This window comes from Sturnira hondurensis, unplaced genomic scaffold (assembly GCF_014824575.4).
Source record: "Sturnira hondurensis isolate 20B ecotype Veracruz unplaced genomic scaffold, ASM1482457v3 Scaffold0014384, whole genome shotgun sequence".
In the NCBI taxonomy this organism is placed as follows: Eukaryota; Metazoa; Chordata; class Mammalia; order Chiroptera; family Phyllostomidae; genus Sturnira; species Sturnira hondurensis.
Genome location: NW_028087015.1, coordinates 2,878,479 through 2,900,378, shown reverse-complemented (window position 1 = coordinate 2,900,378; position 21,900 = coordinate 2,878,479). Strand labels below are relative to the sequence as shown.

General features: G+C 40.6%; 1 protein-coding gene across 1 annotated transcript in view; it reads left to right on the top strand.

Moving 5' to 3' along the window:
- NLN (neurolysin) overlaps nucleotides 1-21,900 on the top strand; it is an 84,946-nt gene that overhangs the window by 8,952 nt on the left and 54,094 nt on the right. The window contains exon 2 of the mRNA XM_037062847.1: nucleotides 18,453-18,712. Within this exon, the coding sequence (XP_036918742.1) occupies nucleotides 18,453-18,712 (260 nt within the window). The remainder of the gene's footprint in view (nucleotides 1-18,452; nucleotides 18,713-21,900) is intronic.

Below are 21,900 nucleotides of genomic sequence, written 5' to 3'. Positions count from 1 at the left end.
GTTTTCCTTACTCCGGTAGTACGTTGATTTAGTTATTTCTCGAGCAAGTACATGGCAGTGGCTCCCGGGGCTGTTGCTCTGGCAGACAGACAGGAGAGTCGGAACATGGCATGGACCAGCACGGAGCCACAGGGGCTGTGCCTCCTGATTGTGCCCCTGCCTGTCTCAACACGGGCAGGCACTGATGCAGGCAGGGTTAGGTCAGTAGCTGTGGCCAACCAGAGAGAAATGGCAGAATTGCCTGCGTGATTGGTGTGGCTGCTGATGTACTGCGGTATTTGACAGCCTTAACTCTGGAGCAGGACTGGGGGCTGATTGGTCAGGACCACGTGTGTAATTTGGGTACGTTATTTACTCTCTCTCTGCCTCGGTGTCATCCTCCCTAAAAATGAGGATAATTAGAGTCTATGCCATAGTGTTGTTGGAAGGATTCAATGAGTCAGTATATGCCAATCACTTAGAACAGTGCCTGTTATGGAAATGTCTGACCTTGGCATTATTATTGATGGTGGTGGTAGCAATGGTTGGCAGCGGCCAAGTAGCAGAGAGAGGCTACCCGTCGTAACTAGAGGAAGCGGCATGGGGGCCATCTGGTAGCTGTGCTCAAAGTCATCAGTCTCAACTTTCAGGGACACTACAGAGGAGTATCACTTGAATCTTCCCTAGTAATCCATTTGTGACGTAACATTCACCATAGGCTCAATAAAGTCAGATGCTTAAGCATAGGATTATAGCATTTGACTTTATTGCATAAAGTCATTGCAGTTAGTTCCTCATGACTTAACATCACTGGGCTGCATCCTAAATTAAAGGATTTCAATTAGCTGATTTCTAAAGCCCCTTCCAACTATGAATTTATGAATCTTCAATTACTGGTCAAATATATTCTTACCTGTGAGCAAATTTCCTCTGGGGGTTTGCTCCATTTATTATCCCTTTTAATATGCTTGTCAGCGTGTGTGTTGTTTTAATGTTGAGTTTTATATGTTTTTCAGACCATGTGTCTGAGTTTAGAATAGCAACTAGAGCTAAGTACATAAACAGTTACTAATTTTTTTACCTTTTATTGTGGGTATTTTCAATCATAATCAAAAATCAGGAAGTTAGTATAATGAAGCTCCCTATCACCAGCCCTCAAAATTATCAGCTCACGGCCAATCTTTTATGTCCCCTCTTATAATTATTTTGAGACATATGCCCAGCATTATATTAATCATAAGTGTTTCAGTACAAAGCACTGAGAGACTGTTTTTTTCTTCCAGAAACACATAATCACAGTGCCATTGTCACGTGTAAAAACAATCAATACTTGCTAGTGACTGAGCCAGTCTTTCTTTTTAAGCAAACAGATAATTATTAGCTAGACTTAGGAGGAGGATTAGGCATTATCATTCACTCAATAAAATACCCACATGGAGATGAATCCCCCCTCAAAAAATCCTAAGTGTTGAATAATGTACTGAGAAGAGATTTCTCTCTCATGAGTAATTTACTGAGGATTTCAGTTCTGAAAAGTACACCCCAAACACCAATTAAGTCTGCCAGAAGCAATTTGTTCAGCCTCCTGGTGAAAAGTAAAAATGGAATGTCTCTTTTGAGTTGTGGTTTTTCCTGTATGTGGGCAAACCCCTTATTAATGAGTTATTGAGGAAGTCTTGATTTCATTTGTGACCTAGTGCTTGATTTTTGATGATCTGTGGTCTCCGGTGGGTTTACTTAGGCCAGCTAAAGGATGTGAGAAGGGAAATTTTTCATATTCATTTATAATAAATTTATTTAAAACCTGTAATGATTAAACCACTTGTTCTATATACAAAATTGGGTAAAAATTGATTTGGCTATTCTGAGGGGTTTTTTTTTCATTCTTTAGAACCTTGTAATATGAACTTTTTCTAAAAGTTCTATTTGTTGAGTAGAAATATTACAAATATTTCTACTGTCATCCAGTTCTTCGTATGTCCTTTAGCAGTTTCTTTCTATCATTTTATATTCCTATTTCTTGGAAGAGGTGACTTTGAAGAGTCTCTTTTTAATTAATCATAATGAAATTTGGAAACAAGAAGTTAATTTCCATTACATTCCAAAATCTAAAGTAAAATTCCTTTCTCTCTCTTTCTTTAATGGATTACTAACATGTTAAGAAGGAGTTGAAAGTAAATCACTATTCAACCCAAGGGAGGCTTTGTACAATGTAATTGGTTCTACTTTTTTTTGTAATTCTTTTTTAAAAAATATATATTTTATTGATTATGCCATTACAGTTGTCCCATTTCCCCCCTTCATTCCCCTCCACCCTGCACACCCCCTCCCCCAACATTCCCCTTTCATTCATGTCCATGTGTCACAAGTTCTTTAGATTCTATATTTCCCATACTATTCTTGCCCTCCCCCCTGTCTATTTTCTACCTACTGTCTATGCTACTTATTCTCTGTACCTTCTCCCCCCTTCTCCTCCTCCTGCTTACCTGTTGCTAACCCTCCATGTGATCTTCATTTCTATGGTTCTACTTTTAAACCTTCCTGGTAGAAGAAGTTGTACACAACTGAAGTTGTGTGTGGCACTGTTTCCAACATAAATAGTATATTTTTCTACGTAAGTCTAAGCTTAGGCCATTATAGTTGCAGTGGTCATTTTAGTCAACAACTTTAAATGCTATTTTTGTAAGGACAGAAACAAGGACTGTATCATGAAGGAAAATGGGTAATGCTTTTGGCCTCATCAGTCACGGGAGGCTGCTCGGAATAAAGGCCGCTGGAATGTCTCTGTGTTTGCTCGTTCCGCTCAGGACTCCGAATATTTGTTGCTGAGTTCATGGTGCACATTTTTTGTGAGGGATTCTTTATGGGAAGTTTACCGTGTTACCTTGGCGAGAGCACTGTGAACATTCATTGTTTTCAAAAAGATTTTTTGTTAGAGCAGCTGAACAATTTCTGCCGGATCTGAAAAATTACTCTCCTGAACCAGCAGGTGGAAGCAGGAGCAGTCGAATGGCAGCGCTTTGCTCTCCGAGTGTGCTGGCCTGTTCGGTGGGTAATTTATCCATGACTCAAAGTGTTTTTATGACACACCACTCACATAATTACTTTTCTTTGACAACTTTATTGTATTAGCACCTTCTCTTGATTACTTTATCGACTTATTTACTTGCTGTCTTGGCCTGAATTTAGTTGTCATTCTAGGGCGGGGTAGTTCAGATTTTTCACTCTCATTGATTCAGCAGTTACAACATACATGCCGTGCGCTAACACATTCTTCTACATTTGCCAAGAAATACAGAAATGTCTAAGACGCGGACTGTATTCTCCAGTAGAAATAAAAGGAGAATGTCTTCTTCATTCTCCCCCTGGCCCACGGGTACAGATGCCTCAGCCTTCCTAATGTATCTCCAGCCAATCCATGGCCTGCTTTCAGTGTTCACCCAGATTTTAACTCATTCAACAAGTATTTACTGAGTACCAGGCACAATATAGGGGCTTAATTTATAAACGTATGTTGTTTTCCTTACAAATTAAGAAAAAATAGACCTAACAGTCTTCAGGAGGAGTGTCATTTATTTAAAAAAATTTTTAATAGAGTGTATATTGCAAGTAAGCAATTGACATGTAGACCCTAAAACACTGAACTGAAGGAATGTAGAAGTCGCCGATGTGAGTAACATTGCCTGGCATACCCTTAGAAGACCCTCACAAATTCTAGTTGAAATAATATAAAAAAGTATGATACTCTAGATCAATTCTATTGGCTGTTTACTAACTGCTACTACTATTACTAATCATAACATTTCATACAAAGGATAGAAAAGAGGAGAACCAAGTTCTAAGGTTGTGTGTATAAACTGGGAAATGTAGAAACCACACCCCGCCCCCAGGCAGAGTTACTTTCTCTGTCCTCCAGCTTCCCTTTCACTTTATTCCTACAGTTTGCTGCCTGGTAGTCTAATCTGTCTGTCTCTTCTCTTCTTGGAGACAGCTCCTGAGGGCAGTAACTGTCTGCTTCATCTCTGTAACCTCAATAAAGATTTACTGAATCAACTCATTTACTTCACGGGAAATCCCTTTATAATGAGCCTTTTGCGGGGGAGGGGGTAGTAAAATCTGTATTGTAGGCATAACCACAGATGAGGGTAACAAGTCAATACCTCTTATCTGAGAAATCACCAGGGGATAAAGAACTCACATTTGTTGTATATAAAGTGTTCTTAGAATGCCTCAGCTGAACCTTCTCTATAAGAAATGTAGGATACTTGTTTGCCTGGGCAGGTTAAGAAAGCCTTTGCAACTCCTAGGAGTGCACCTTTCACATAGCTCACTGCTTACCTAAGATTAATTAATTGAAGGGCTCTAGGCGCAAAGGGTAGCCATCAGGCTGTCCCAGTTTGAGTTGTTTTACTCTTTGGAAATGGGTGACTAAAAGCAGCCTGGGCCTACGTGGCCTGTTTTTCAAAAAGAGCTGGATGAAAGCTAGCATGGGGCACTCCTTCGCAGTCCTTGGCAGCAACCCTTGAGGGCGTGGTGTAGATAACAAACCAGACAGGCAGCAGCAGTGCGTAGTCTCCGGCTGCTGTGTTTACCTCAGTTTCTCCCCATTACAAGCAGGGTGAAAGATCAGGGAGGCACATTGACGAGAAATCCGAAGTTCTCCTTTTTTTTAGAATGCAGTTGCACCATGAGTATAAGTAAAGACTATGGGCTCTGTAGTCAGGCCTGAGTTTAAACCCAGTTCCACACTTTCTGGTGTGACCTTGAGCAAGCTACTTTACTTCTCTGTGCCTGGTAAAACTATTTCTAATACCTACCTCTTGGCTTGTTAAATAAGAAATAAATAAGAAAAGGTATATAAACTCTTGGTACAGTGCCTGGCACAGTAATAGGCTCACTAAATATTAGGGGTGATGATGATACTAATCACTCATACGTATGACAAGTTTCTAGCTTGGGATTCTAGATGAAGAGTGCTAAACTGAGACTGGGAATTTGTGAGAAAGATCAAGTTCGAATGTGCTGCCCTTGAGATGTCTGTGGGTCTGGAGCTTCAGCTGGGGATCTAAATGGAATCGTGGAGACCCAGTTTGTTTGAATGGGTACAGGAAGAGAAGCTTGCAAAAGACACTGTGAAGAGATAGGACAGGACTAGAAGAGGACTAGGAAGGAGGAAACGGGATCCTTTCTAGAGCACTTTTAGTGGCATAACGAGGGAGAATTAGTGATAGGCAAGGGAATGGAGGCAGAAAGAGGGAAATTTGTGGTAGGCAAAAGCTAAAAGACCGTAGTTTGGGGGACACATCTTTCTTTTTTTGAATTTTTTAAAAAGCTTTCATTATAGTAGACATTCGATATTATATTAGTTTCAGATGTACAGCACGGCGATTAGACGTTTACTTATGTAACTTATGAAGTGATTCCCTGCCAGCCCCCACAATAAGTCTAGTACCCAACGGGCATCGTACATAGTTATTACAATATTGACTATGTTCCCTATGCTGTATTTTACATCCCCATGTCTGTTTTTATAACCGTCAATTTGTACTTCTTAATCCCTTCACCTTTTCCACCTGGCACCCAACCCCCCTCTCACCTGGCAACCATCTGTTTTTCTGTATCTCTGAGTTTGTTTCTGCTTTGCCTGCTCACTTATTTTATTTTTTAGATTCCACATATAAGTGAAATCATATGGTATTTGTCTTGTTCTTTCTGACTTCACTTAGCATAACACCCTCTAGGTTTATCCATGTTGTTGCAAATGACAAGATTTCATTCTTTTTTATGGCCGAGTAATATTCTTTTGTGTGTATATGTGTGTATCTATGTATATCGATATAGATAGATACACACTGCCTTTTTATCTAGTCACCTATCAATGGACACTTAGGTTGCTTCCAACACATATTTCTTTAAGAGAAAGAAGGTGGGAATGGATAGAGATATAAATACATCTATATATATTTAATTATATTTCCTATAAACTCAGAAACCAAGCTAAAATGACCTTTCTGGACATTAACTCAATTAAAGAACATCAAAAGTAACACTTTGGGCTAATTGGTAAAAATTGATTTATCCTAAGGCATTTAATTCTGGAACATTCTGTTCATAAAACAGCCTGATCCTAAGCCAAACTAAAAGATCTCTAAGTGAGCCCTGACCCATGTGGCTCAGTTGATTGGGCACCATCCTGCAAAGCCAAAGGTTGCCGGTTCACAACCGGCACAAGCCTGGGTTGTGGGTTCAGTTTCCCAGTCGGGGTGCTCAGGGTACGGATGAGAAGTAACTGATCAGTGTTTCTCTCTCACGTCAATGTTTTTCTCCCTGTCTTTCTCCCTTCCTTAAATAAATAAAATATCTTTTTTAAACTATTAAATGAAAAATCTGATGTATGAAACACTAACTCAAATACCAGGTGTTTATTATTGTTAGGGGGTTGTAAGTATCCAAACTGAAAGGCTCAGTAACTGTTGGGTATATTCCTGAATCTGATTTCCCAATGCAGCAGTCCATTCAGAAGAAAAATTATTAGCAGCATTCAGGATGCTTGAGTGTCCAATATACACCCTTCCATCCAGTCTACATCATCCTCCCTCATAGGGCTTTATATAATGTTGCATGGAAGCTAAGCATTCTCTGTTGAAACTACTTGTATAGTGGGCATGAAAATAATAGGAGAAAAGTATTAAACAAATAGCCTTAAGTGGAATTTTTTGTAACCTTGTCATAGTTAAAATATATATGTACCATAACTTTTAGGTTCAGGGTCTCCAAATACCACTAAAACCCAGTCTCTGCTCATTGGAGACACAGCCAAATAAAATACCTGAATACTCTTCAGCGGGATAAATGCTTTGGTTAGTGTACGTGTAAGAGCACAACAGAGGAAGAATTCCTAAGCCAGCTGGAGGTAGTTAAGAATGCTTTCTGGAGAAAATAAACTCTGAGCCAAGATCTGAAAGATAAATAAGAGATGAATATTGTTCCTCAGGTAAGGGAGAGGAAAGGTGTTCCAGGCAAAGGGGAAAACACTGCAAAAGTCTCAAGAGAGTTTAAAAATTTCAGGGAGATGTGGGAGTAGCTCATGGTGCCCAGAGCATAGATTTGGGGGCAAAAGGGTGGTATTGAGAAAGCCAGAGAAACAGGGGCAGGTCCAGAAGGGCCTTGTATGTTAAGTAACTTGAACTTGATCCTGAAGTCAGTGGAGTCAGAACTTGATCCTGAACCCTGCCACTGAAGGGGTATGCCATGATCAGATTGACGTTTTAGGAAGATTACTCTGCCAGCTGTGTGGAGAATGGATTGGACAGCATCCAGGAAGCCTCCTGCATTTTCTGACTTGGGCAACCGAATGTCCATTGGTGATCTTCACTGAGATGAGGAATACAGGAGAAGGACGGGTTTTGTTCTGAGGGGTAAGGAACGTGGTCAGTGTAATTTTAGATGTACTGGATTTGAGGTGACCATTGACATCCAAGTGGATCTATCCAATACGTTTTAAATATAGGGGTCTAAAACTCAGGAGATTTGGGCTAGAGTTGCAGACTTGAAGTCTTTAGCTATGCGTAGCCTGTGTAGCCACACAAGTGAACCCGAATACCCCAGGAAGAATGCACAAAATGAAGACGGCACAGAACTGAGTCCGGAGAAATGCCAAGGAATCATAAGAAAGGGGGTAAATTGTGAAGCTGCAGCCACAGACATAGGATGAGAAGAATAAACATTATCACAGATACTACGGAAGGGAAGAGTTCCCAGAAAGAACGAGTGACAACACTGTCCAATAACACAACAAGTGAATGTAGAATAGTCCTGAAGACCGTCGGTTGGACTGAGTAAAACCATTAGGGACCCTGCTGAGAGCAGTTTCACTCTTTTGTTAGTCTGGGTCTAATAAAACCCAGACTGATGTGGGTTGGAGAGTAAAAGAGAGTTAAGAAAGAAAAACTTTTTAAAATAGAAAAACAAAAACAACAAAAAAGGAAACATTAAAAGAGAGATGAGGACATGGCAAGGCTGGCCTGACCACTCTCAGAAACCTTGGGGGAGAAGGGAAGGGGAGAAATAGAGATGGTTTCTAATGAGTGAACCAGGATCAAGGAAGTTTTTGTTTTATTTAGATAAAGAAACTTAAGCACTCAGGCATGTATATGTGCATAAAGAGGCAGTACGAAAGACATCTATGATTCTACTAAAAGAGATAATATTTCGTGGAGCGATGTCCTGGAAGAGATCAGATAAGACCCAAGCGCAGAATGAGAAACTGGCTTTGGTAAGATAGGTAGCTCTTAGGAGTAAAAAGGAAAGGATGGATGCTGTAGAAGTAGCCGTGTTTGTAGGGGGAAGTCGAGGGAATTTCTGTCTGATGGCTTTAATGATGTCGGCAGCAAGATCATCTAGTGACAGAAGAGAAGTTTTGGGAAGCTGGTTATGGTTTGAAATAATTGCTGTGGGAAATGGGGGGAGGAGGTCGCAGGCTTTCCTAGATGGATTTGTCTGAGCCTTGATAGTCTAGCTCAAATTAGAGACTATAATTTAATAGCATTAAAACCCATAGGCCTAGCTGGTGACCTGAACATAAGAATAGGGAAGGTGGCTGGTTAACATAGTCCTGGGCTGAGGTTTTCAAGGTGGATGTAAGAGAAGGCCTAGGAGCAGTTGTGGTTTTAGTGAAGGACTGTGGAACTGATAGATGAGGCTCACCTCTGACATTTGTGTAACCTGAACAACAGGATGGTTGGAAGATTGCCCTGGCCCCCTTCTGTACCAGAAGGAGCTTCGCCTATGCCTGGATACCCCCACCTGTGAGTCCAAGCTCTAACCACACTCCCAAGTGGTGTATACACCAGTGGTGAGCTTCACCCTCGGGGACTGACCCAAGGAAGAGGCCCACATAGGCTCCAGGAGCCATTTGAACAGGAGTTTAGGAGTCCTGAGACCTCAGAGCCTAGCTGTGTGGAGGAGATGGGGTGTGGCTGTAGGCTCTGCATGGTCACCTCCCCTTAGCTCTCTCGAGGGTAGTGCAGTGGCAGGAGAGCCAACGTGGGGCTCTCTAAAGCGTAGGACCCAGGCCTGAGCAGAGTGCCAGAAGAAGCCCGTTAGAGTGAGGAAATAGAGACATTAGAGGACTGGAGGTCTGAGGGAGCTAGAATAATAAAAATCACAGGTGTAGAGAAGGGGTAGCTGAGAAGACAGAAGGTCATGGTCAGAGAGTGGAATATCAGAATTTACAGTCTCTGAAGAGCATCTCTGAGTGGTGGTGAGAATAAACATGAAGATTCTTAGAGTAAAGTAGGTCAAGAAACTGAAGTTAAGGAAGTGGTATAGCTGATCCATCTACCCTTCTAGAGCCTCCCCCGGGGTGATTTTTGGAGCTTTCCATGTTGGGAAAGGCCTATAGAGCCACGTCTTTGGTAAGTGTGAGGGAATGGCGGAGAGGTCAGCTGATAGTACCCAGTGATACAGCAGGAGGAAGCAGCCTCAGAGCATTCGAGTGGTGGTGCAGTCTGGGTTTGGATGCTGCAGTGGGGATCAAGGGGAAAGTTCACTCCGCCAAGAGCCCAGTAGCAGGAGGAGGCTGAGAAAATAGGCATACCTGATGAGGGAGGTGATGCATTCTGCAGAGATGTAGGTCTCAGTTGCGATGAAGTAGAAAAGACAGGGCTCCAGGAAGAGGTTGAGGATGAAAGGAAGTTTGACTGTCCAGTGAGAGACTAGGTGTATGGGAGAGGTTGCCCCATCAGAGATGCTTTACCGTTTGGGACTGTGGCAGGAATGTGCAATGTGAAAGCATACTCCCAACAGAGAAAAAACAAATGTTAAGTTAAGTTCACAAATGTTTGATATGTTGAGGGTCTAGGACCAGGAACCTTTAGGTAAAATTTTGTAACTTGGTTAGCACAGCTAGTAAATGAGATTAACTCTGCATTATTAAAATAAGGATTTGTGAAATTTAAACAGTCTTATAGAAGAACCACTTTTATTAATCGTGTTGTTAGTACATTAAGCCCTGTTCTTGTAGATAGAACCGAGTCTTTTCCACTGCACTGTGGCTCTTGCGTCACAGGCCTGTGCTCAACCCTCTGAGCTACGGCAGCCAGGGCCACTGTGGCTCCTGAAAGGAGTGCTTAGTCATATGTGTGTCTCAATGTCCTTAGGATTAAATGAGTGTTTTTACACTGCCTGGCCTACAGGAATGACTCAGTAACTTCTTTCCTCGCTTTCAGTTCTTTCTTCCCTCCAAAGAAGACCCCTGGGAGCTGCTTTAAGAGTGGAAAAGAGAAAGGACACCCATGGGAGGGGCGGGGGTACATCTCGTTTCTGCAATGAGATTGCCTACTGCAGCTCCTGTAGCACTCTCTGCAGGATGACAGTGCTCCTGATGTGTGCTGCACAGTAGCACTGCCACAGTGACTGCTGAGCATTTGCAGTGGGCCTAGTGCAGCTGAAGATCTGAATTTTTTAGTTTATATACTCTAACTTAATTTAAGTGTAAATAACCACATGTGGTTGCTATATTGAACAGCACAGATGTAGCAGATAAAGAGCTACTTGGCCAAAGGCTTTAAGGTAGAAATGGGCTGCATGCCTAAAGGAAAAGGTAAGCCTTGGGGAGGTGCATGGCTGGGCTTTGGCACTGGTGAAATACGAAATGAAGGGGCCTATGTGCTCTGATTAAAGGAGCCTGGACTTGAGCTATGGCCTGATAAATTGTAAGGAGAAGGGTGCCTTAGTTAAATCATGGACTGCAAAAAACAACTTTATGAACAGTAGGAATCAAGATTAGAAGGCAATGGTTCTGATGAAAGAGAACAAGAGAACTAATTAAAATAAACATACAGGAATTACAGTCTGGGGGCATTAATGAAATCTGGGCCTCAATAGCAGCTTGTAAAGAAATATGAGTTCTAAAGTGCATACCAGGAATATTTACCAAGTAGTTTGAAGACTCGGAGCAAATGTCAGGAAATGCCATGCAAAACATGTGCTACAACACAGTAACACTACAGGGAAAGGATGAGATCCAGGACAAAATGAAAACTGTGGGATAAAATGTAGAAATTCTGACATTTGACATAATGGAGTTTCACTTGAGTCTGGGCTCTGATAAAACACATTTCCCTGAATGGATGTTTACTTGTGATGATGAAAGAAAATGGTGTTGCTGTAATGTTGTAGTCATATCAGTCCCATCTCATTTCAGGTAAATAATGAGCATCTACTTACTCTGTGCTCTGCAGTGTGCAGTGAGTTTAGGTTGGGGGTGTGACGAAAGAGATGTGCAATAGGTATGATGCTGGAGAAAGTCCTAGTGTAATGCAGAATACAGGACAAGCCCTTAGAACAGCAGAAGGACAGTAGTTTAAATGTCTAAAGTGAATGGCACCGGCGAAAGGTGATAGGAGCTCACATGTGGAGGAACTGGAAGGGTCAAAGCAGCCTTGACGGGAGGAAGTAGAGGCCTTTATGCTTCAAAAGGAAAATGAAGCCAGTAAATCAGAATGTTTCTGAAAGTACGTTCCATAAAATGTTTTGCAGAAATTTTAAGACAACAATCAACTCAAAAGAGCTGTGGCGTGCTCATTTGCCCAGGTGAAATTGTCCAACCTGGTGACCTCTGCCAACATCTGTGCCACTTGCTCTCTTTGCCTAAGTACTTCACTTGTTTGTTGGACACAGGAAACTATAGTGTATCAAAGGCATCTTCCTATCAATTTCAGTATCGTTAGAAATTTCAGAGTTGTGTGTAGAACGTACTTTAAAGACAGAAGACACTGAAGAAGGCATGGTTGGTACAGAATTAATAAAGAACTTAGAAGTTTGTAGGAAAAAAATCCTAGTGTTTAATTAGACTGTAAAAATCTCAACTTTAATTAGATTTTAACTTTCAAATGTACATAATAACTCCTGTAGAAAAAAAACAGGATCACACTGTGTTGCCTGCTTTCAACTTTTGTAACTCTCAGTTGCAAAAAGTCAATTAAAAAACTCTTCACCAGATTCTTACGGGGACAAGCACAGTTGCCAGGATGACTACAGGTGCACTCACTGGTTTCCCATCCAGGTACTGAGTCACTGAAGAGGAAGGTGAGAGAAGTGTACCAACATTCAAAGCCTTGAAATTGTAACAAGGGAGGAGGAAGGATGCTGAGCAAAATGATGATGGAAGAGGAAAAGCAGAGACAAGGCATATAGAAAAGTTCTCAGTAAATCAATATGTTTTAGTTAGAAGTACAAGGGGGATTCTTCTGTCTCCATTCCTTTTCTTTGGTAACAAGAATTACCACTCCTGGCCCTGGCTGGTGTAGCTCAGTGGATTGAGCGCGGGCCTGCGAACCAGAGGATCGCGGTTCAATTCCCAGTCAGGGCACATGCCTGGGTTGCAGGCCGGTTCCCTGCAGGCCAACTCCCAGCAGGGGACACACAAAGGGCAACCATACATTGATGTTTCTTTCCCTCTCCCCTTCCCCTCTAAAGGTAAATAAATAAATTTAAAAAAAAAAAAAGAATTACCAATCCTGAAGGAAATTAAGACAAAGGATAACAAAAACTTTAGTGTGTTCTGTTGACCCGTGAAATCATGATTTCTAGCTTCTGCGACTTTCTCTTCACCCCTTCTACACTTGGGGAATAATACTACTTTGAAGAAGGGACGGCTTTTCATCCGTTGCAGTAGAAGCTGCGGTGGTCATGGGCATATCTGTACAGTCACGGTGCAGGTGCTGGCATCTCCATCAGCATACCTGAGTTAAAATCAGATTGTGCTGTGACCAAACACTCAACCTTTTGAAAAGTGTTGGGAAATAAATGAAAACCAGTGGAGGTCATCTTATCAGTGAAACGTTTGAAGTAGTTTTCTTTCAAAGCTGTTTAACAATAAAGAAAATGCGCCCATTATAACATAACCAAACACGGGCCCAACTGCCTGCCGCTCTGGAAGCCAATACTCAAGAGGCAGGTGCTGATGTAAAGGAAAGTGGTTTATTTTTAGATGCTGGCCATCTGGAAGATGGGGGACTCATGTCTGAAAGCCCATCTCCTGGAAGATGGGGAACTCACATCTCAAAGCCCATCTGTACCTCTCACTGGAGAGGAGAGGTAAGGAGGGAGAAGGGAAAAGAACAAAGAGATCAAGGGAAGGGGTTGGAAAGTTCTACGTGCAGACGAGCACAGTGCGTTCCAGCTGTCATGGGCTGGTGTGCGTCATCCTGGCTTCACGTCATCCTGGATCCGTAGTTGAAGGTCAGCAAATTTCCTGGAACTGGGATGCTAAAAGGTTGCAGTCTGTATCTTATGAGCTTAGTTCCTAGGATTCTTATACAGAATACTATTCCTCTACAAGCCACATACTATTCAGCACCTTAAGAAACTATAACAGAAGAATGGTGGGGTAGGTTATGGTTTCCTACCATTATAATTTTCCACTCTTATGATTGGTTTGTACTAAGAGGACTGGTGAAGAGAGCAGGGTGTTAAGATGCAGAGGTCCTAAGTTTTAGCCATTAGTCCTCCACTTGCTATTCATTGCCTCAGTAACCCCATGGCCAGCCAAGTCACCTGTACTAGAACTTCCTTGGAAGCGCAGTCAGTCATGGTCATGGCTGATGCCTTCAAGGCCTTAATTCTATGTATCTATGAAGAATTGTGGGAATAATTATTTGGGGAATTTTCAGCCGACTCCACACAGTGAACTTCACGTCCCTGTTGTTTTAGGCTACCACCAACCTTATAGGGCCTTCTAGTCACTCGTCATTTCTTGTCTTCTGACCTTTACACTTTTTTCTGTGCTCATTCCTTTATCAGTTTTGATTCCTTTATCAGTCAGGGTCCTGTATGCGGCAAATAACAGAACCACATTCCAACTGGCTTAAACAATTGACTCACATAACTGGAAAGTCTAGCTATGGGTCAGGCTTCAGAATTCATTGATCTAGGGTAGGGGCCCAGTGATGTCAGTAAATATCTGGTTCCCTTCCCTTATTTTTCCTTCAATAATGATGAAATATTTATTTCATCATTAATCAGCTTCCACTTTTTTCTCACAAGGTGCATACCAGCTGCACTCAAGGACACAAACTTGCTCAATTTCAGTAGAAGTAAGACCCCTTTCTCTCACAGGGGTTCCGAGGTAGGAATAGCAGCCCCCTTTGAAGATCCTGGACTGTGTGGGTGATGCATGGGTACTGGGAAGAAAATGCGTGTGTAAATTGGTAAGGGGAAGTAGTGAACGCCTGGACAATCAGTGCGGGTTTAGCTATCTGCTATGCTCTTCGACTCTTCCCTTGTTATTTCTGGAACGCTTGTCCCATAATAAACAAACTCCTCTACTTTTTCCCACCCCAGATTGTCTCTTTTCCTTTTAACCTTTGCTGAAATCCACTCAGCCCTGAGGAAAACACTTCTCCTATACCTGTCTACTAAACACAAAAAAGTTAGAAGGAAAGATCCACATCTCCTACCTTGTCCCCAGCTATCCTCGCAGGCCAACACTTCTTCACCTTGTGTAAAAACACCTCCCGAGGCTCCCAGTCTGGCTTCACCCTTCTCTACCCTGCCCACGATGTCCTCTCCCAGCCACCTGGGCAGCCCCTTCCATTCCTTGAAGACTTTGGCCAACCTCTCCCTTCTCCTAGGCCCACCTGTCAAGCTGTGGACTCCAGTGTTCATGTAAACAGTGTATCTAGTACTAGGTTGTTGGCTCTTTGCATTCTGCAATTCGTTTATAACAACCATCCCCTCCAAGAAAATACCAGCTTTTGTCAGACTGTTTAGCCTTTGAATTCTTAAATCCAGACCTGTCACATTTTTACTATAACCTAACTTCTCGCATTTTGCCTGTTTTATTGATTACTGAGGCTGTAGTCTTTCCTTCTATCTGAAGCAAATTGCTCTGCCCATGCTTTATATGCCGTTTGTTCCTACCTCCATCGGGACCTTCCTGTCTCTATATGTCATTTACTACTAAAGTGGACAAATTAGTTTCAAGTGAAATCATGAAAAATGATAAGTTGCTTAAACTATTCAAACAAAAAATAAATGTATACTTATTTCCAAATATTTTGATGCAAAATGAAGGCCTTTTTGACCAGTATGAATCACTTGATTACAGTTCCTCACTGTCCTTGCATAAACTACACCTAAAATGTACCACTTTTTATTTCCACTTTTAGTTTTTTTAAGTGGAACACACCTAAAGACACACACAATTAATCTGAATCAGAAGCCTTCCGAATCATCACATTTCTTTTCTTAAACTTCTACTACAGAAGACGTTTTTTTAGGTTGGTTTTTTACTTACTATTAAAAAGAATTTCCAAAACAGTTTAGGTAAACAACAAATCATTCTTTTTGCATACATTTAATCAGTTAAATATTTAAATCACATGAAAACAAGAATGATAGTCATAAACAGGTTTTGGAACTTTACCCTTTGTGAATTTGTACCTCAACTGGTTGAGGAAAAATGTGAAAATATATTAGAAAGTAGTAGCCTGCCAGCCTTGGGTCCATCCACCAGTATATGTCTCATCAGAGACATCAGTTGAGGTAGACAATAAAGACCATCAGTATTTAGGCCTCTCCATCTTAGAAATGCATCTCTTCTATTGTCTCAGCCCCTTCTAGCTGCACGCTGAGTTAGTTCTTGTTTTCACAGCCAGCTCTATAGAGAATCGCGTAGGTGTACTCTCCCATTCTCACCTTCTTTATGCCCCTCGGTCATAGTACTCTGACCTCCACCCCTACCGCCCCACTGACACTGCTCTTGCCCAAGTCATCCATGACATTCCTATCACTAAATTCAACAGATACTCTTCCATCTTTCTTTATTTGTACATTCAGTGCTGTTACTCACTCTCTCCCTTTTTTTGGTGCTTGCTCTTCACAACTTCCTTGACCCGGCCTGGCTTGGTTTTCCTTCTACTTCACTGAGTAAACTACAGTTACAGCCCAGTCGTTATTCTCTTCTCACTCTACAAACTCCTCGGGCCAGTCAACCACCCCTCTAACTTCAGTTACCATTTAATCTTAACGAATTCCACTTACATGTGCCACAACCACTTGACATGTCCAACGTTGAGTTTCTCTTTTTTACCCACAAAGAGCCTCCTCTTCCCCTTTCTGAGTTCCTGGTTTTAGTACTGGCCGCATCATCTGTCAGTCCACGTCCAAGACAGAAATCTAGACATCCTCTGGCTCTCACCTCACCCGCACAGTCAGTACCAGTTCTGCTTCCTGAATATCTTTTAAATCACCCCAATTTCCTCCATTTTAGCTCAATGTACCATAATCTTGTGCTCCAAATAGAGTTAATAGCTTCCCTCTAGAATGGTTTCTCTTTCAAACCTTTCAACTCACTACAATTTGAACAATTTCTCTAAAATTCTTATTTTATTTCATCTCTCACCCGATTGAAACACTTTGATGGCTCTTGTTGCCTTCAAAATAAGGTTGAACTTTTTTTAATGATTGCCAGGGCTCTGCTTTCAGTACTTCCTACTTACCTTTCCAGACTTCTCTCTCTCTGCAGCCTTTGGCCTTTGGATAGTGCATTGTCCGGATTTTGGCTTGCTCCTTTCTCCTGACAGAAAATCTTCCTAGACAAGTTCCCTTTGTGGTCTTTCAGAGTCCACCCTGCCGACCCCTATGATAGCACTCATCTCAATATAGTATGATTTCCTGTTTATCAGTTTGTCTTCTCTACTATATTATAATAGTGGGTCCCAGTCGATTTGCCTTTTTGTTCTCGGTACCTGTCACAGTGACCAGACACAGTACATGCTCATAAATACAGAGAATTTGCTGAGCAAATGACCTTAAACAAGTCAGCTTCCCTGAGCCTCAACTGAATCATCTATTAGAAGGGAATAATATCTTACCTACCTCATAAGGTTGTTTGGGGTCTTATAAAATAGGAGGAATGAAGTTTATTAGCACAGTGGTTGAGAGTGTGGGATCTGGATCTGCACACCTGGCTTTGAGTCCTGGCTCCCACCACGTGTGACCTTGGGCAAGTTACTTAACTTCTCTGTGTTTTAGTTTCCTCCTTGGTAATATAAGAATAGCCATAGTGTCTGCCTCATGGGGTTTTGTGAGAATGGAGTTAATAAATGGAAAGCACTCAGTACAGTGCCTAAACACACAATAAATGTTTGCTATTATAACATTTTTATTTATAAGCTCTAAAGTGATCTGTACACACAAACACATCTGTGGATGGGGCACCCATAGCATTGATCATTAACATGTTTAAGGGCTTGGAGGATTGGTATCATTCTTCTTAATTTTTTCTTTTCAAGTAATATAGCTGTAGCAGAGTTTAAGGTATAAGTTTGAATTTAAGACTTGCCATAGTCTTAAATTAGCAAGTCTTATTACTATAGCAAGTCTTAAATTCAAAATTCTATTGTTGATTTACATGAAATTTTAGTAAAAAAAATTAATTGGTGTTCAACACAAAAAGGAAATTTTTGAATGTTTCCTTGTTGAATCCCCCAAATTTTTGAGTCTGTATACAAAGTAAATGGACATCAGCGCAAGAAAAGCATTTACATAAGAAAAATTACTTGATTAACTTATAAAGGACAATTAGTATGTCTTTGACACCTAATTTTTTATTATTTAATTACATGAGTAATTTAATGTTTGGAACATACAAATTTCATTAAATCTATAATGAAATAGATTCAAGAAAAAAATACAGCAGCCTTGAGTTTTTTCATGTGTTTACTTTTTATTGAATTTGTTAATATTGCAGAGTTCTTGCATTGCCAAACCACGCCTGAGAATTCAAAGAAAGAAACAGTACAATGCAGCCTGTCCATCCATCATACAGTACATTAAACTTGATTCGTGCACATTTTGATAATGTCCTAATTATTTAAAAAGTTGTAACGAGTTGGTTTTACATCTTCTGCAGGTCTTCAGATTTCTAATACAGTATGCCAATAAATAAGTTCCAAATACCCATCTCCGTTCATTCCTCAGTAACATAACCCTTAACAAAGTTTTGCTAGAAAAAAAATGCATACTTTTAAGGAAAAAAGTTGTGCCTGAAGGTCCAAGAGATTTGTTAAGATCTTTGCTTGGCAAATGGCATCTTCAGTTTAACCAAGAACCCCCTCGTTTCTCACCTAATCACCCAGCCTCTCCTTGGCTTGCTCAGCAACGTACCCAAACACATTGGAAGGCAGGCATTTTGCCTGCCACCTCGAATAACACCAGCATTAGTGCCCAGAGGTGGTTGGCAGGTCCTGTCGGGAATCCTGTAGATCCCCAGGAGTCAGATTCCCACATTGACACTTTTATGGGAGTGTTTAGTTTTGTGCATACGTGCTCACCTGAAAGAAATTTGCTCAACTTTATTAAAAAGTTCTCTTTAATTTAAATTGAATTATATAATACCCATTTGTATATTGACTTTAGATCAAATAAAAATGCCTAATTTTTATTCTCTTTCTGATTCTTTTTAGACTTGGTGTTTGCAGGATTTTATTCAGAATGACTTTAGGAAGAGAAGTGATGTCTCCTCTTCAGGCAATGTCTTCCTATACTGCAGTTGGCAGGAATGTTTTAAGGTGGGATCTTTCACCAGAGCAAATTCGAACAAGAACTGAGGAGCTCATTGCGCAGACCAAACAGGTGTACGATGCTATTGGAATGCTTGACCTTAAGGAAGTAACTTATGAGAACTGTTTGCAGGCACTGGCAGACATAGAGGTGAAGTACATAGGTGAGTAGGATGCAAAAACACATTGATATTTCATTATGTGGGCATCGTGAACAATTTTACATTTTCTGTGTTGGCAGTCAGTTTTCCAATTTTACAAGACATTGATTTTTACATAATGATTAATTAATTGCTTGGAATTAAATTACCTAAGATTAATATTTTATATTGTGTTGGCAAAGTTGTACACTTTCATTTCATCTGCTTTCTGGGCAGCATTGTGTATATATCAAAACTTTTAAGAAGGTCAAACCCTGGCCTAGTAATTCCCCATTTATGCATTTAATCTAAGAAATAATCAGATGCAGGAAAAATCATGTACAAATTTATGTATAAACAGGTATTCTAAGCAAAAGCTTGGAAGCAACCCATAAGTGTCAACCCATTAGAATGATGAAATAAATTATCATACATTCACCCCTGTAACACTGTATGGCCATTAAAATCATGTTTAGAAGCAGCAGTTAATGACATAGAAAAAAGGACATAGAAGGAAAACTAGAAAGAACTTTTAATAATTTAATAACGTACATATTAGTAATTGTTAATATTTGAATGGTGGGTTTATAGTTGATCTTTAAATTTTTTCTCTTTAAACTTTTCTCTATTTCCCATTTTTCCTACGCTAAAAGTATATCATTTTCATTATATGTGTATTAGACTCTAAGTTTTAAGAAATGAAATTCACATAGTTACCTCTGGGAGTCGGATATATTTTGTGTAGGACATTTATGACTAAACAACCTTGGCTGTGTGTCCAGGCTTCATAAGAACATAATACTACATGTCTTTCTGGATATCATCAACCTTAGTATGTCTTCTGGAATTTGGAAAGTTGTGCAGAATCTACCACTGCCCTAGAGACCTGGTTATCACTTTGCTCTCTCTGACCCCTCGACACCAAAGGTTCCCTCCCCTACCTCCTGCCATAATGGAGACTTAGCTTCCCTGACCTCTGCTTCCGTTTCAGTCAACTCAACTACCAACTGCATCACTCTCCTTAATGGCCACTAAATCTTGCTACAAGTCCTGACTTTGAACTCTTAATAAAAAGGCTCTGATTGGTCTGGTTCATCAAAGTCGACAGGGATGGGGCCCGTTCCCATGCAGTAGAGCTTTCCCAGTAAGCAATTTCATGTGCATCCCCCACCCAGGCGTGGTCTGCCCTTGGCTCAGATACTCACTTCTCCAGTCACCAAGATGGCCAAGATGCTGATGGCCAAGGTGCTGTGCCAGCCTGGTGACATATACATTCACCAATATAAAAATCAGTGGGGAAAAAACAAAATATTTTTAGAGAATTATCTTTTTCCCCAATAATACAGCTTTTAAACATACTTTTAGTTTTGTGATGTTTGTTCTTACTCTCCTATAAATTTATCTTTCTGCGTTAATCATCCTAAGGATAGACTTTTAAAGACTAACTTTCTCTTATCTGTGTATGTTCTCAGAGATCATTCTGCCTCCAGCAAGAGCTGTTAAAACCCCACTCGTCTAGTGCCAGGTACTGGACATCAGTGTTGTTTATAGCTTGGCAGCTAGAGTATAAGTCTGGTTCCAGGTCTTTGTGGCAAAGTCAGGAAGGAAATGGTTTCCAGTATCATTGTTTGTTTAAGAATATGTTCCCAATTTTAGGTTCCTGTATTTTATGCTGCTCATTTAAGTTTTTGAGCAGTGTTATCCTACTTAATCATCTTTTGGAGCTCATTTTAAAAAGTAAATTATAACTATATAGTTAATTATATCACTTAAGTGCTGTAGGTATTAAAATTTAAATGTTTTATTTTTTCTTTAACTAAGGGACATAGAATTATACATTAAACCAAATCCTAAAAAAATTATCTAATTTGATTTTTTAAAACACAGTATGAATTTGTTCAGATATTTGTGGCAGTTGTTTATACCTTCATTTGTAATAATGTTTTAAGAGGACTGATAAAAGTCCTCTTAAGTGAGGTAGCTTGTTTAACTGTACAATTTCTTGGTATGTAGAGGGTAGCTATCCTGTGTACCATATATCACATGTATAGACTTTACCTATCTACAACACCTTTAAAAGCACTGTAGATAAAATAAAAGTGTATTCATTGTCATAGCATAACCACAGCCATTGCTCGCTACAAACCATCCTCATTTATTTCTGTACTATGGGTTATTTTATTGACATCGGATTTTTGCCCAATCAAAGTCAAAACACAAATATATGAAAAACCCAAGAACAAGATTAATATGTGAGAATTAGAATAGACTCTCTTAGCGCCATCATTTAGCAGGAAGAGCCCCAATATTCAGCTCAGTGCACGTGTCCACTGAGTTTTCCGAGAATCTTCTGAAGTTGTTTGTAACTCTTTATGTTTGTATGAGTGTTTGCATTCGGGGAAGGTCCGTATCTTGAATTAAATTCTTTAAGAAGTCTGTAGTAAAGGTTAAGAAATTCGATTCTAAATAAAATATATTCCACTAAATTGTTTTTTAAGCATCCTCTGTCCCTACCCTTGCCCGCACTCTCTGCTTCTCCAACCCTCTACTGAGCGCTTCCTTTTGCCCCACCACCCTCTAAGGTCCAGCCCTCTCCCTGAGGCTCTGCACAGCGCCTGGCCCTCAGCTTTGCTGCCTGTCAGTTACTGTCCCATTCATAACCTGCTCTGTCCTGTATTGTTCTTTTTTTTTTTCCTTCTTTTTTTTATTTAATTATTTTTCAAGTACAGTTTTCTGTCTATTACTCCCATCCCGTCCCACCCCCCATCCTCCCCCCTCCCTCCCATTTCCACCCTTCTCAGTTGTTGTCCATGTATCCTTTATATAGGTTCCTCTAAATCCCTCCCTTATTTCCCCTGAAATTCCCTCCCCTCTCCCCTCCAGTCACTGTCAGCCTGTTCTCTATTTCAGTGTCTCTGGTTATATTTTGCTTGCTTGTTTGCTTTGTTGTTTAGCTTCCTGTTAGAGGTGAGATCATATGGTATTTGTCCTTCAACACCTGGCTTATTTCACTCAGCATAATGCTTTCCAGTTCCATCCATGTTGTTGCAAAAGGTAGGAGCTCCTTCTTTCTTTCTGCAGCATAAAATTCCATTGTGTATATGTACCATAGTTTTTTGATCCATTCATTTACTGACGGGCACCTAGGTTGCTTCCAACTCTTGGCTATTGTAAATTGTGCTGCTATGAACATTGGGGTGCATAGGTTCTTT